Source organism: Haliotis rufescens, unplaced genomic scaffold (assembly GCF_023055435.1).
Source record: "Haliotis rufescens isolate VD_foot unplaced genomic scaffold, xgHalRufe1.0.p SCAF_68, whole genome shotgun sequence".
In the NCBI taxonomy this organism is placed as follows: domain Eukaryota; kingdom Metazoa; phylum Mollusca; class Gastropoda; order Lepetellida; family Haliotidae; genus Haliotis; species Haliotis rufescens.
Window position 1 is genome coordinate 378,636 of NW_025964359.1, and position 14,536 is coordinate 393,171.

At 41.3% G+C, this 14,536-nt stretch overlaps 1 protein-coding gene and 1 long non-coding RNA gene across 3 annotated transcripts; one reads left to right on the forward strand and one right to left on the reverse strand.

Annotated features, from left to right (window-relative positions):
* Positions 1–1,120: 1,120 nt before the first annotated feature.
* Positions 1,121–14,192, reverse strand: LOC124146124. Of its 2 annotated transcripts, none has more exons than XM_046516250.2 (4): positions 14,082–14,192; positions 9,533–9,689; positions 6,346–6,440; positions 1,121–4,833 (listed from the first exon to the last, which is right to left on the reverse strand). In XM_046516250.2, the coding sequence occupies exons 2-4, from the start codon at positions 9,647–9,649 to the stop codon at positions 3,954–3,956; spliced, it is 1,092 nt and encodes a 363-aa protein (XP_046372206.2). In that variant the 5' UTR covers positions 9,650–9,689; positions 14,082–14,192; the 3' UTR covers positions 1,121–3,953. The 2 variants fall into 2 exon arrangements, with proteins under 2 accessions (XP_046372206.2, XP_046372205.2); XM_046516249.2 differs by lacking the exon at positions 14,082–14,192 and adding an exon at positions 10,996–11,478.
* Positions 7,808–9,086, forward strand: LOC125376013. Its single transcript, XR_007218911.1, has 3 exons — positions 7,808–8,365; positions 8,469–8,571; positions 8,789–9,086. It is a non-coding gene; the product is annotated as an uncharacterized LOC125376013 (long non-coding RNA).
* Positions 14,193–14,536: the final 344 nt, after the last annotated feature.

Consider the following 14,536-nt stretch of genomic DNA (forward strand, 5'->3'; position numbering starts at 1 on the left):
CCAAATGGTGTATATTACTAAATGGTGTATATTACCAAATGGTGTATATTACTAAATGGTGTATATTACCAAATGATTTCACCATGGTACATTCTGTTTCTTTTCCCCAATTTCAATTGACTTGTGTAAATCATGAGCGAGTGAGTGAGTTTGATTTTACGCCGCTTTGAGCAATATTCCAGCAATATCACGGCGGGGACACCAGAAATGGGCTTCACACATTGTACACATGTCGGGAATCGAACCCGGGTCATCGGCGTGACGAGCGAACGCTTTAACCACTAGGCTACCCGACCGCCCCGTGTAAATCATGGCTTCGTTATGGCCTGATATGTAATATTTATTCCCTTATTAAGATCATACATACTACGAATCTGTAACTGGCAACCACAAAGTGTTGCAATATCGCTGATGCTGTTTAAGCAATATTTATTCTCACTCACTTTTTCTGGTACGTCTTAAAACACTAGTTTCATTGATTGCTTGAGTTTATCAAGGTCACAACATTCAAGGCCTCAGTAAAGATTTCAAAAAGTTTATGGCAGACATGTGGAGGACATTTCCAAATTTGTCTCGTCAGTGACAAAAATGATGTCCCATGCAATTCCCTATTTGGACTTGTACTATATGTTCCCGGTTGTTTTTCCCCAGAACAATTGACTTGCCTTTGCATGTGTTTGTGATGGGTGCCACCGGTGGGGCAGGATACGCACACCTTTTCACCAACACCTGGTACTATGACTATTTGATAGTGATTCTTGAACCAATGATCTAGATGTAGTCGGAATCATACAATCGACTCTGCTTTATGCAGAGATTTCTATTGATATGGAAAGGAGTGAGTGAGTATGGTTTTACGCCGCTTTTAGCAATATTCCAGCAATATCACGGCGGGGGACACCAGAAATGGGCTTCACACATTGTACCCATGTCGGGGATCGAACCTGGGGATATGGAAAGGGTTATGTGATGCAGATCTTAGACGATTACCACTTTAGTGAAACCTACGAGCATGGGTATGGTTCAAGAATCATTATATGAGCAAATCTAGGATTCGATGCCACGGCGCCTCATGCTGCACACAAATTCCACCACAACGGCTTGAAAAACGAGGGGGATATACGTGTATATAACAGTTTATTTTCACCATGTACACAACATCAAAGGTTAATTCACAATCAGAGTCTATCTGTACACGGCTGATTCAAGGCTAATCAAGACTTTGATGTACAGGAAATATTTATTACAGTTATGTGAAGACCTTTGCCTCTGCCCAGAGTTTCGATTATGATACAAGGACGAACATATTTACAGGGAAAACTACAAATATGAAAGCATCGTTCAGACCCTTTGAAACTGGGCGCCTAGTAGAACAAAAGAAGCAAAAGCAATGCAACTTAGTTTTGCCCTTTGTAAACAATCTGAGCAGTAGAAAAAAAGATGAGGTGAAATTGGGTTTAACGTCGCGTCCAAGATTGCACTTATATAGCGACGTGCATGCACGTGTGTGCGTGTGTGTGTGTGTGTGGCTGCTTGTACTAGTCCGGACTAATGCCGATTTATAGTGCTAGCTCACTGTAATATTCGTCTATCATCAATGGGTTAAACATTGAACGGAACAGACTTTGCATGGCACGTGAGATGTACTGGCATACAATCTAGATCATCTAATAAACATTCCAGAATGTTCTTTTGTTCAGTTTTCACACTGTAAGTACAGAAAATTTGTCAAAAAAAATTTCAAAGCGTAGTCGTCAGTTTTAAATCAGTACCGTATAGCTCCAGTGAGCTGCTCTCTGACTGGCTAATCTCGACTTTCATTTCATTGGTCGGACAAAGTTTGCGTTCTGACGAAGCCTGTAATGGGGTGTCCTCAGATCTTTGTTTTGCAGAGGCGAAAACTAAAAACTGATTTTAATGAGATTGGGTGAAAACCATCTCAAAGTATATACATTTCTTCTTAATTCAATCTTATTTGGGGGTTATGTCAACAAGCAGGAAATTTAAAATATATTAAAGCATATATGTGTTATTAAAAAATTGATGTTTCAATTCATTATGTATACATTATTTCAACGTTCAAATATAAAAATTGTTAAAACTAAATATGCAACTATGTACATTATATAACAAATAAAAAGTAAAATGCTTTAAATATTAAAACATCATATAGTAGCAGGGTGTTGTTCATCTACAAAAATATAGGTTTTACTTAGATAACAAATCCCGAGACGTTTCACACAAAACAATGTAATGAAATAGGAGTCTTTGGTATCTTATTCCAACATTATATTCAGATTATTTTATATTCATTCTAGGGATCTTTATGTTTACAGATTGCTGCCTCGTGGTTACCGAAACTGAAGGAAGGTTCTTCAAGATGTGGCATGGCTGCCACAGCGTAACATCTAACTATGCGGGCGCTCGGGTAGCCTAGTGGTTAAAGCGTTCGCTCGTCACGCCGAAGACCAGGGTTCGATTCCCGACATGGGCACAATGTGTGAAGCCCATTTCTGGTGTCCCCCGCCGTGGTATTGCTGGAATATTGCGGGGTAAAACCAAACTCACTCACTCACTCACTCTAACCATGCTGAGTATACTACTGCCGGCGGTGTGTGATATATGTCACAGGAAACGGCATGTAGTTTGAGGGACATGTCAAATGTATTTCCATGTCGTATAGCCATCTCGTGATATAGCTCTCTATGAAACAAGGAAATATTTACATGTGCTATTATTAAACATTTTCCTGAGAAATAGCACTTTTAACTTCGACTTGACTTTCAATTGAAACTAAATTTAAATTAAAACAAATATATGGATCATACACGAACTGCGTATTAAATCCAGTCCCAATGGTATCTTACGTCATCAACTGATCACACGTTTTCCGGGATGAGTGAATGTCAAGAATGAATCAGTTTTAGAATAACCAAATTGCAAACATAAGTGTTATACAAACCGCCTATTGTGTAACCGTTCCTCTAAGAATATCCCTGCAAAAATATTTTCAATCGAGTCATAAAATACCCATAATACATGAACTTAAATTAATAATCCTGAAAATGTCTGCCAACAGTATTGAATTATTAGAACATCTCAGGCCTCCATCTGAGGTTACCCGACGGTCGATGGGCATCAAAGGTAGTACAGTAAACTACGGTTATAACGAACACGCTTATAACGAACTAACGGATATAACAAACTAACTTTTTAGTCCCGACTATATGCTGTGGTTATGCTGTATATATGCTTATAACCAATTACGGTTATAACGAACTAAAATTAGTAGTCCCTTTGAGTTCGTTATAACCGTAGTTTACTGTAATAAGTATTATGCTGCACCCCTGGCTATCCACTCTACACACCAAACTATCGATTACAAAAATATCGAAAACATGGTAAAAACCATTTGATTGCAGTATAAATTAAATGTATCAATCCGTTGAGCTATATAACCATAACCTGGACATTCAGTTACATACATTGTGAGGCTCCAATGGACCTATAGACGTAGAGTAACGTATAATTTACGGGTCAGAAATGGACACGATTGAGCAGTTATTGTCCTGTGAAGTTTCCATACGATGGAAATAAATGAATCTTCTGGAAATATTCCTCAATTCTGTTGGTTCAGCAGTGATAAATGTCCCCACAAACAGTCAATCCATTATCCGTCTTGGGCATAGTTTCTCAAGTGTCTCACCAGAACTCAGAACATGGTCAAGCTGACGTCCTGCATTCCGTGTAGTCATTGGTTTCCAAGGAAAGAGATTCAGATGAAAGTATCACTTACTGTAGGGTAACGATGTATCATACAAATGCTACCCTCTGTCACGCCCAGTCCACTGCCATGTTCTGATCATACGTTCTCATAAATGCATTCAATTGAGATGCGATAGCAAGTGCATGCCTTCATGCGCGAGTCCATAGAAGAAGGAGCATCTATGGACCTAGTCATCCTCATCCAATTCCCTCGTATCTCTGCAGGAACCGTACATGGAATTCACTCCATTCCATGGACCGTCCCCTCGTCCCCTCGTCTTATCTTGATACGGCGGGAACAGCACTGATGGGGGAGAGTTCCCGCTCTGGTTGCTCAGTTTGATGATCACGTTCTTCATCTTGGCAGTGATGCCAGGTACTATATGGAGAGGCAGGACCCATGTTGTTTCACCTTCAGTATTCTGGTAGAAGAGACAGCCGTACGAGGCGGGGTCGTTGCTCTTGTGCAGAGTCCAGCCTTGGGGGAGTTGGGAATCACAAATGGGCACACCACATTCACAGAGATCTGTATCCATCAATCCATCCCGGAGTTCGTCGAACCTGTTTTTGTCCACATCCCTCGGGGACGAGTAGTACAGGCCTGGGTTGCTTCCTGACCCCGGAGGAGGGGGGCAGGGGGGTCGGGTCTCACTGTTGGACTTTGGTGGTTTGGGCAGGGGGCGTGTTGCATTGCTTGCCGACCGTCTCCTTCCTCCAAGAGTTCGAGATTGCTGAGGACCATCCACGCATCTTACTCCGAAATCGAACTGGGGAGTAAGCTTTCCAGCATCGGGTGTTTTAGGAGGGCTGTTGTCGGAGTACCTTCTGGATGTGCTGGGCATTCCGCCTTTCAGGGGTGCATAGGCCTCCTTGGATTCAGCTCCGTGGATGATTGGGTGGATGAGTCTGACGTTATCTATCTGCTCCAGGTTCCGGATCCTCTGACTGCTGTAGTTTTTGCACAGTTCGTTGAAGGAGTTGAATTTGATCTGTTCTACGATGTAGTATTTCAGGGTTGGATTTCGTTCAATCACCACGTTGACATGTCGGACAGAGCTTGCATCGATGCTGGTGGCGAGAAACAAAGTATTATGAGAATAAGAAGTAAAACATTTAGAAGATAAATATGTTAGCTCTCTAATACATATACTACATTCGTAACACAAAGGGCGAGGAATCATGAGTGAGTGAGTGAGTTTTGTTTTACGCCGCTTTTAGCAATATTCCAGCAATATCACGGCGGGGGACACCAGAAATGGGTTTCACACATTGTATCCATGTCGGGAATCGAACCCGGGTCTTCGGCGTGACGAGCGAACGCTTTAACCACTAGGCTACCCGACCGCCCCAGTGAGGAATCATAAATACCTGTGGGTACATTGTTGTTGTGAATAAAATATTTCATGATCCCCAACCCTGTCTATAGTCTAGTGACCTAAATACTTTAGTCAAAAGTATCATGGCAAAGTGTGAACCACATGAACACACACAAAACTGAAAACGTATACCAAACATTGAAACCGCAGCGATATATCCATAGGACAGCCGCGAGTTACAACAAATATTTTTTGGGAAATAGGGTCGTATCGGAAGCCCCAAGACGAATCCCTTGAAATAGATGAAACTGCCAGTTTCTAGTATGAAGTCACAAACGTAATACCTTAAGGATCTCAAAAATGTATTTGGAACATGAGATAATGTACTGCGCACACTTAGGCCAGCTTAAATGTATGCGCGTGGACTTTTCTTTGAGAATTAGGGGTTTTCGACATTGGTCTTGAAGTGTAAGTGGTTACTGATAGGCAGTAAAAATCATCGAAAATTGGGATTTTTATTATACCTTCAAATGGCTATAAATTCACGAGCATCGATCTACGTAACTGAGATACGATGACATGCATGAACCAAGTCAGCGAGCCTGACCAGCTGATCCCGTGAGTTGCCTTTTACGACAAGCATGGGTGGCTGAAGATAAAATTTAACCTTCAATTGTACAAAATTAGCGATGTTAAGGAAACTTTGTAACAAATGCCACAGCATATATTTGCTAAAGCAACATACATGTATTTAAATCAGCTTTTAAAGAGAAACTATAAATTGCCACTAGAAACAGACCCGTGATGATCCGGAGTAGAACAGGTCTTCAGCAACCCATGCTTGCCGTATGAGGCGACTGTGCTTGTCGTAAGAGGCGACTAACGAGATCGGGTGGTCAGGCTCGCTGACTTGGTTGATGCATGTCATTGTATCCCAGTTGTGTGGATCGATGCTCATGATAATAATCACTGGATTGTCTGGTCCAGACTCGATTATTTACAGATCGCCGTCATATAGCTTGAATATTGCTGAGTGCGGCGTTAAACAACAAACCAACCAACCAACCACTAGAAACAGTTTGTGGTCTTAACAGGCACAACCAACTTTGTAACAGACAATGTGCGTGGAAGTAGAAGAAGAGGTCCATGGAAAATCTGAGACGCATTGCAACAGAAACTGCAACAAAAACACCTGACGAAATCTGACACATTGCAACACACAATAATTATTTGCACATAGAAACACGCTTTAACTTCAACCGACCTGACTGAGAGCGACAAGTAGTTATCTCCCTTCGAGCTTAGCCGTAAAAGGTAATAGCCTGGCCCCTGTGCGTGTTCCTCAACGTATCTCTGTGCCTGAAAGAAAATATATAAATATTGTATTTTAGTATTTTGTAAATAAAAACAACATTACATCCATGTTTTCATGACATTGTTCTGGTTCATTTGAAAAACATGCACACGTTAAACCTCATATTTTTGTGTTAAGGGGCGGTCGGGTAGCCTAGCGGTTAAAGCGTTCGCTCGTCACGCCGAAGACCCAGGTTCGATTCCCCACATGGGTACAATGTGTTAAGCCCATTTATGGTGTCCCCCGCCGTGATGTTGCTGGAATATTGCTAAAAGCGGCGTAAAACCATACTCACTCACCGACTCACTCACTATTTCTGTGTTATAACCACCGTTAAGTATTCCAGGTTGGAAATGTTCGCTAGTAACATTCTTGTCGTAAGATGAGACTTAATGGTTGTTTGTTGTTTAACGCCGCACTCAGCAATATTCCAGCTATGTGACGGTTGTCTGTAAATAATCGAGTCCAGAACATCCAATGATTGACATCATGATCATCGATCCATGCAATTGGGATACGATGGCATGCATCAACCAAGCCAACGAGCCTGACCACCGATCCCGTTAGTCGCCTATAACGACAAGCGTGGGTTGCTGAAGATCAACTCTAACTCGGATCATCACAGGTGCGACTTAATGGATCAGGGGGTCAGGCTCGATGACATGGTTCATTTGGAGCCATCGTACCCGACGTCGCGGGACGTTGTTCATAATATCAATCACTGGTTTGTCGGGTCCCGACTCACTTACACTACACTCTAAATCTATGTGTTCTAATATAGAACACTGGACGCGTCCATACGTTCTGCCACAGAATACGAATGTTCTAATTCGTGCAGCACGTGTTCTATTGCTGAACGCCTGTGATCTGTTGTAGAACGCGTGTGTTCTCTCCTGGGAGAAGTCCATGCACATTAGCAGAGATAATGTGCTGAATGCTGTTAGACAAATTTAAATTCGACCATCATATTTGTGTTTTCGGAATATTTATTTTTGAGAAGAAGAGAGGCTGGTAGATTGGTATGTCAAACAGAAAATGTGTATAAGAAGGGTTATATTTTGAGTTTGATGAATAATAAATAGTTTATAAACATGGCATACTTTGGGTTAATAATAACTTATATGTAGCCTGAATAAATACAACAAGAAACATTACTGAAATACAACTCATTGCTAATACATGGAAATAACTTGCTTGCATTGGGGACATTTACTTGTATCAGAACACTGGCATTCTGATGGCTAATTTTAGCTGGATCTTTAATGGGTGCTCTGGAACTTATACGGTCTATTTGCTGAACGCCTGCGTTCTCTCCTAGAACGCGTGTGTTCTGCTGTGTTCTATAATGTTATATGCGAGAACACATGTTCCATTAATAGAACATCGGTGTTCTGTTTTTCTAACAAGCATTCAAAGCTGTCCATGCTCTGTGATTCACATCCGTTATGTGAGAAACTGGCGTGACGTCGCATGTATTTGGCGCTACAATTTCCTATGATCTGAGGTGTGTCTGTGGTAAGTATCCATCTAGGAATACTTTTGTTTCATATTTAATATGTACCTAAAATAATGTAATATTTCGGCGATATATTCATATGCTGATCCCAACGAAGTAAAACCGGCCCCTTACAAAACGCATAGCAGACGACATATTACTCGCCATTTTGACCGTCATTTCTGCCATTGTTCCACACGCTTTATTTATAAATTATGAGTTGAAATTCCAATCAAAATTGCAAGTGTCACTATTTGAACGTTTCCGTTTATTTGAATGATGTTCAAATAAAATGAATATATATTTCAGGTTCTATATGAATCGCCTGAAAGTGCGAAGCGGGCTACGTGCAACAAATCTCTGAACATCTAAATTTGGGATCCGAGGGCATGATCAGCAAGCATCGACAATGCATCGAAATCAGCAGACAGTAGTGTAAGTATGTAATGAACAAAAAGAACTAAACCTTCATAGGACATGTTTTTGGCTATTTTATGTGAAATATTTTAGAGAATCAGTCTTGTTGTTTCTATTTCAGGGTGCATTGCAGATAATCAGTACCATCCATGGAAATTATTGCACAGGGCACACGTCTACACAAAGGAGGAAAAGACACAAGGTTTTGCAGATCAAATAAGAAGGTACTTGTGTATATTTTGCTCTAACCTTTATCCAAGTAAGTGGTAACTTTGTTAGTCAAATGACATTTTTGGCAAAACATTTTGCAACCTATAAATAATGAAACAAATGTCACGGTAATCTTGGGTTTACTAACGAACATTTGTTATAATGTCCTATGTAATATGTACGAGTTTGATAACTATATGACTATGATCAAATAAATGTTTTGTGTTGTAGGATGTTGGGGAGTCATATTTCACATGAAGTTTCCTGAAGCCTGCGATGGTCATGTCGCTGTTACGAACATCGTCCTTTGGGGATATTTACCCACAAGAAACATCTGCGAAGTACATGCGCTTGAAACTTAAGTTATCTTAAGTATGGAAGTATGCTTCAATTTGCTACACGACAGTTTGTAATCTTTCATGAAGAACTCTGACTCATAAGTGACTTGAATATCCATGATCATCCCAAACAAATGTAATAAAGAATTCATGGTTGCAGTTCAGAATTTCGTCCGTGTGATTTTATGCCAGATAATATGCATGGGTGTATGGTTTAAATTTGTACACCTTGAAAAACATCGGGTAAATTGTATTCGACACACACGATGAGTTGTCGTTTCAGTAATGTGGAAGTACGTGTCCGAGAACGTGTAGTGTTCTGAATCTCGGTCCAGAACACTTGACAGGCGTTCTAAAAGCGTTACATCGTCAGAACACGTTGAAGCGTTCTAAATATGTTTGTAGAACACTCCTGTTCTGGGTCGAGAACATCAACGTTCAGAATATTTTCAGAACACATGGACGCGTTCTAAAAGTGTTACATCCATGTGTTCTGTCTAGTGTTCAGAAGTGGAACACTTGGGTTTAGAGTGTACAGGCCGTCTCAGATAACTGGAATATAAGTGAGTACGGAGGGGGACGTTAACTAAAAACAAAAAAACTTCTATGTTATGAACATTATGTATAATCCACTTACGACTTTGCTGTCACCGAATTTAGCATAGAAGTACGGAAGGGCTTTGATCTCATCGGGAACATTCTGAACGCGAGCAGCTCGCAGCTGGTTCTCTGGTAAGCCAAGTTCCCGAGCCATGCTGAGGCCTTGATAGAGTGCCCCAGACTGGCGGTTGGCGCTAGAAATAAACAAAAAAGGAAACCTCAATAAAAGTTTGTTTGTTTGTTTGTTGTTTAATGCCGCACTCAGCAACATGTGCATCAACCAAGTCAGCGAGTCTGAAAACCCGATCCCGATAGTCGCCTCTTACAACAAGCATAGTCGCCTTTTATGGCAAGCATGGGTTGCTGAAGACCTATTAATTGACGTAAAATATTCTTACTTTAAACATTTACATGTACAACGTAACCGGCATGAATTGTTATGTTATTTACCTTGTTCCCTCTCATTAGACATAAAACATAAACAAAAATTAAAAACCAGAAAATAATGTATGATGAAATATTGAAACAATAATCCCAGCTCATCATTAAAAAGACCCGACCATAGCCTCACGAAAGCCTAATGCTGCAACTTTGGTGGCATAATTATATTTTTTATATCGAAATTTCGAGTATTTATCTCGTTATTTCAATTATTAAAATATTTTTTCGATAACTTTCTCCTAATTTCAATTATTTTATCGAAAAATCTATTTTCAAAAATATAATTAGAAACAGAAACATAATTGAAATTACGAAATATTAATCGAAGCAACGAGAAAATAATAGAATTACGAGAAAATAAGAGCAGTAACGAGAAGAAATTCGAAATTGTTTTTAAAATTTTGAAATAACGAGAAAATAATCAGATTTCGATTAAAAAATATAATTTTGCCTTCGTATTCTAGTATGGGGTGAACACAGCATGGCTCACACGAGCAAGGAACACAATCAAATACATAGCGGAGAATTTATGGATGCCATTCACGAATTCTCTTCCTTATGTGTATCACTTCTAAATGCCTTCCAAAGACAAGTATATAACGGTGGTCACAGCAAGTGTCCGACAACCCGGCCTTTTCCCTTCATTCTAGCCATACTTGGTGTCAGAGTCCAACACTTACAATGTAAGAAAAGAAAGTAGAACATAGCTTTTGAAAAGTTGACATTTATCGAACATATTCATATGTTTGCCAACCATTTGTACATGCCAGTCTACATGTCGGTTCGTTCGGTTCTAAATTCAATTTATGTCAGCTAACGAGTTAAAAAGTGTATGTTTATCTTCTAAGTACCGGTATAGAATGGACAGAACATTATATTCGTTATAACGCTGCTTTCAGCGTTATGTCGGAGAAAAGCCAAAAGTGACGATGGACGTAAATATTACTGAACGGAAAAATTAGTATGGAGTATCACGTGATACTTCTCTACACTTATTATCAATGTTATCGGGACTTAGCAACTTAAAAAAAGTTAACAATTAAGTTAAAAAGCAAATACCTTCGTCTCGCCGCGTTCCCAACCATCGTCATTTTTCCGGTCCTGGTGGAAGAAATTCAAGTCACAACTCTAACGATATGTCTTCCTCTCTTCCTCGGGTAGAGCGTACTTCTTACACTATAGATATATTCTTAAAGGATTTAGAACCAAGTATTCGACAACGGACCGTAGTCTATCCTACGCCTCAGCGATCCCCAGTTCTCGAAAGTGCACGCGGCTCCTCGACTGCCTAATGTGCACTGCACTGCACTGCTGTAGCGATTATTAATATGTCTCATCTGTGTTGTGCATGACACGGGTATGAAAGCACAGATACGAAACCGTCCCTTTATATGAAAAACAAACTTCCTCGTCAGCTTGGCGGCAGAAAGGCAATTTCCTCAATTAATAGAGCACTTAGTTTATCTTGATTCGAGGTTCTTTGCAACATACTTGTAAAAAAAAACACTGAAGTTGCTGGTGTCTGAGTATAGAGAAGTGACTGAGTGTTGTTTGATGACGCTTTTAGCAATATTCCAGCAATGCCACGGCAGGGGACACCAGAAATGGGCTTCACACATTGTACCCATGTGGGGAATCGAACACGGCCTTCGGCCAGACGAGTGAACTAGGCTACCCCACCGCCCCAAATATACAGAAAGACTAGACCCGGGCATGTCATTTATGGTAAGTTTTAAGTTCCTCAAAAACTATTTTGTTTGTTTGTTTGTTTGTTTGTTTGTTGTTTAACGCCGCATCCGGCATTATTACAGCTATATGACGGTTGGCTGTAAATAATCGAGCCTGGACCAGACAATCCAGGGATTGAAATCATGAGCATCGATCCACGCAATTGGCAAGTCAGCAGGCCTGACCACCCGATCCCGTTAGTCGCCTCTTACGACAAGCATAGTCGCCTTTTACAGGAGTGAGTGAGTGAGGTTTTACGCCGCTTTTAGCACTATTCCAGCAATATCACGGCGGGGAACACCAGAAATGGGCTTCACACATTGTACCCATGTCGGGAATCGAACCCGGGTCTTCGGCGTGACGAGCGAACGCTTTAACCACGAGGCTACCCGACCGCCCTCCTTTTACAGGAAGCACGGGTCTACTCCAGACCTTCACGGGTCTATTTTGTTTGAATGAAAGCTCAATTGTTGAATGCATATGAGTGAGTGAATGTATTTTTATCCGCAATCAGTAATATTTTCTAGTTGTATCGCGGTCGTCCGTGTCGAGACTGGGACAGGAAAACCAGTGGTTGAATGCATGAGCATCAAGCCACGCCGTCGGGGCACGATGACACCCAATCAGGCACACCTTGTTAATACAGAACGTCAAAGACAGAGAATAACCAGTCTCGATTATCCGCCTAAACTGATTCCAGGCAAAATAGAGGTGAACAAATTATGAATGGATCACTTGAAGTCAGTGATAACACCAGGTGTTCGCGAAAATCGAAAGCATGCCCTGTGCACCTGTATCACCCGCCAATCACACAACTTGCATCAACGTGTAAGTGTTTGTTTGTGACGTGACACCGGATCATCATTGTGTTAGTGAGTGTGATATCTTACCAGGAATCCCTGCCGTAAAAGGTGACTATGCTTGTTGTAAGAGGCGACTAACGGGATCGGGTGGTCATGCTCGCTGACTTGGTTGATGCATGTCATCGATCCCAATTGACTGGGTCCTGTGAAGATCCGGGGTAGAATAGGTCTTCAGCAACCCATGCTTGCCGTAAAAGGCGACTATGCTTGTCGTAAAAGGCGACTAACGGGATCGGGTGGTCAGGCTCGCTGACTTGGTTGACGCATGGCATCGTATCCCAATTGCGTGGATCGTACTCATGATATCAATCACTGGATTGTCTGGTCCAGACTCGATTATTTACAGACCATATAGCTGGAATATTGCTAAGTGCGGCGTTAAACAACAAACAAACAAACAAAAAAACAGGAATCCCGACAGAGGGCAGAGAGAGAGGCAAGGTCGGCGGCTTCTTATTCAGAACCAGATTTTTATCAATGAGTAGATTCCCGAAACTAATAGCTACCATGCAGCGTCCCTTGTGTGTGAAATCCTGGTAGATGGGTGGGGTGGAGGTCGTGCAGGGCTGTGAAGAGCTGTGTCCCTTAGGCACGCCTGAAACCTATTGTCGAAGGTTCCCGGTTCGCTCTGATTATGTTTCTAGGTTTGTCAGCACCAAACCTGTGGTCGCGGGTTTCAACAAGTGGTAAACGCGCCGGAGACACGCCGAGAAATGCCGTGATAAAACGGGAATACTGTTCAACGCGTCATTAAACCCAACTCACTCACTCACTCCGTGTTGGTGTCATCAGTCGCCTTGTCTCAAACTCTGACTCTAGTTAGTGGAAGCAAACAAATGCCATACCAAACAATATTTCCTCTATTAGACGCCGGGCCTCTAATAGAAGCCGGGTCAATTGTTCAGTGCAAAAAATAGAAGCCGGGCCTCTAATAGACGCCGGGTCGAGAATTGTTTGAGATATATCTACGGATATCTACGAACACAAAATATTTCCATTTCGTGAAGATTCGGGACATTCGTGGTCATAGTGAAATGGGGGTATTAATAGACGCCGGACCTCTAATTGACGCCGGGTCAAAGGCTTGTCCGAAATAAATAGAAGCCCGAGCGTCTAATAGAGGAAATACGGTAGCCTGTCTTACCGTCCCTGATATTAGGTTCCCTTCAGCCAAGCCCTTACTGTAAACTATAGCTTAAAATGAAGCAAGTCTAGATGTTCCACAGGTTCAGGAATCTGAATGTCCCATCTCATTGGCCTCCTTGTTAAATTTAAATCGAGTTGTTTCTTTCTATCAAAATGATATATATTCAGAAACTAACCTAACCTTCCAGTTTACGGTCGACCTTATGGCTTCGGGGGTGTCACAAACATGCAACTCAATACAACATAAAGAACACCCACAATGAGAAGGCTGTGTGTTGCAATACCCACTAGCCACGACAAATTATCTATAGTTATATGAAAACATCGGGTGTTCTTTTACTTCTTTTGTGTAGTACATATAAGTTTGCAAAATACCATGACAGGGAAAGCATCGTGACATTTACTCACGTTTACTGTTGGTTGGGGTGAGCTCAAACTGAATAGCAGTACGTGACGAACTATTCAGCATTTTTAGTCGATGTACGTAACACCGGTGAAGTCATACTCAAAACGGAATTGGTGTCGTGGATGAATAATATCAAGCCTGGTGTGTCTAGACATTGATGTCGAGACTTTGGACTGGAAATATAACAGTGTAGAGGCTGGGGGTGAGGGTGGGGGTGGGGGGATGAGTGAGGTCAAACTGTAGTCATTCATCAAGTCACTAAAAACTTTGAACGAACATTACACACACAGGGTAAATTCACGATATCCGGTCCCTTACGGTTTATGTAAGCCATGTTTTTTTATTATTCATACATATAGTTCTATAAGTGACAATATTCAACGTCATAGTTATCCATCTCTTGCAAATGTGCCATTGGTTGATGTCATGTAGCTGTCAAGGGTGAGTTATAATTTAA

Bases quoted from the DNA above. Each gene is read 5' to 3' on its own strand.
- LOC124146124 (XM_046516249.2), bottom strand. From the start codon at position 11,027: ATGACGATGGTTGGGAACGCGGCGAGACGAAG. The intron at 9,690-10,995 runs GTATTTGCTTTT...GTTTATTTCTAG, and splicing joins GGGAACGCGGCGAGACGAAG to CGCCAACCGCCAGTCTGGGG. The intron at 6,441-9,532 runs GTAAGTGGATTA...ATTTTCTTTCAG, and splicing joins AATTCGGTGACAGCAAAGTC to GCACAGAGATACGTTGAGGA.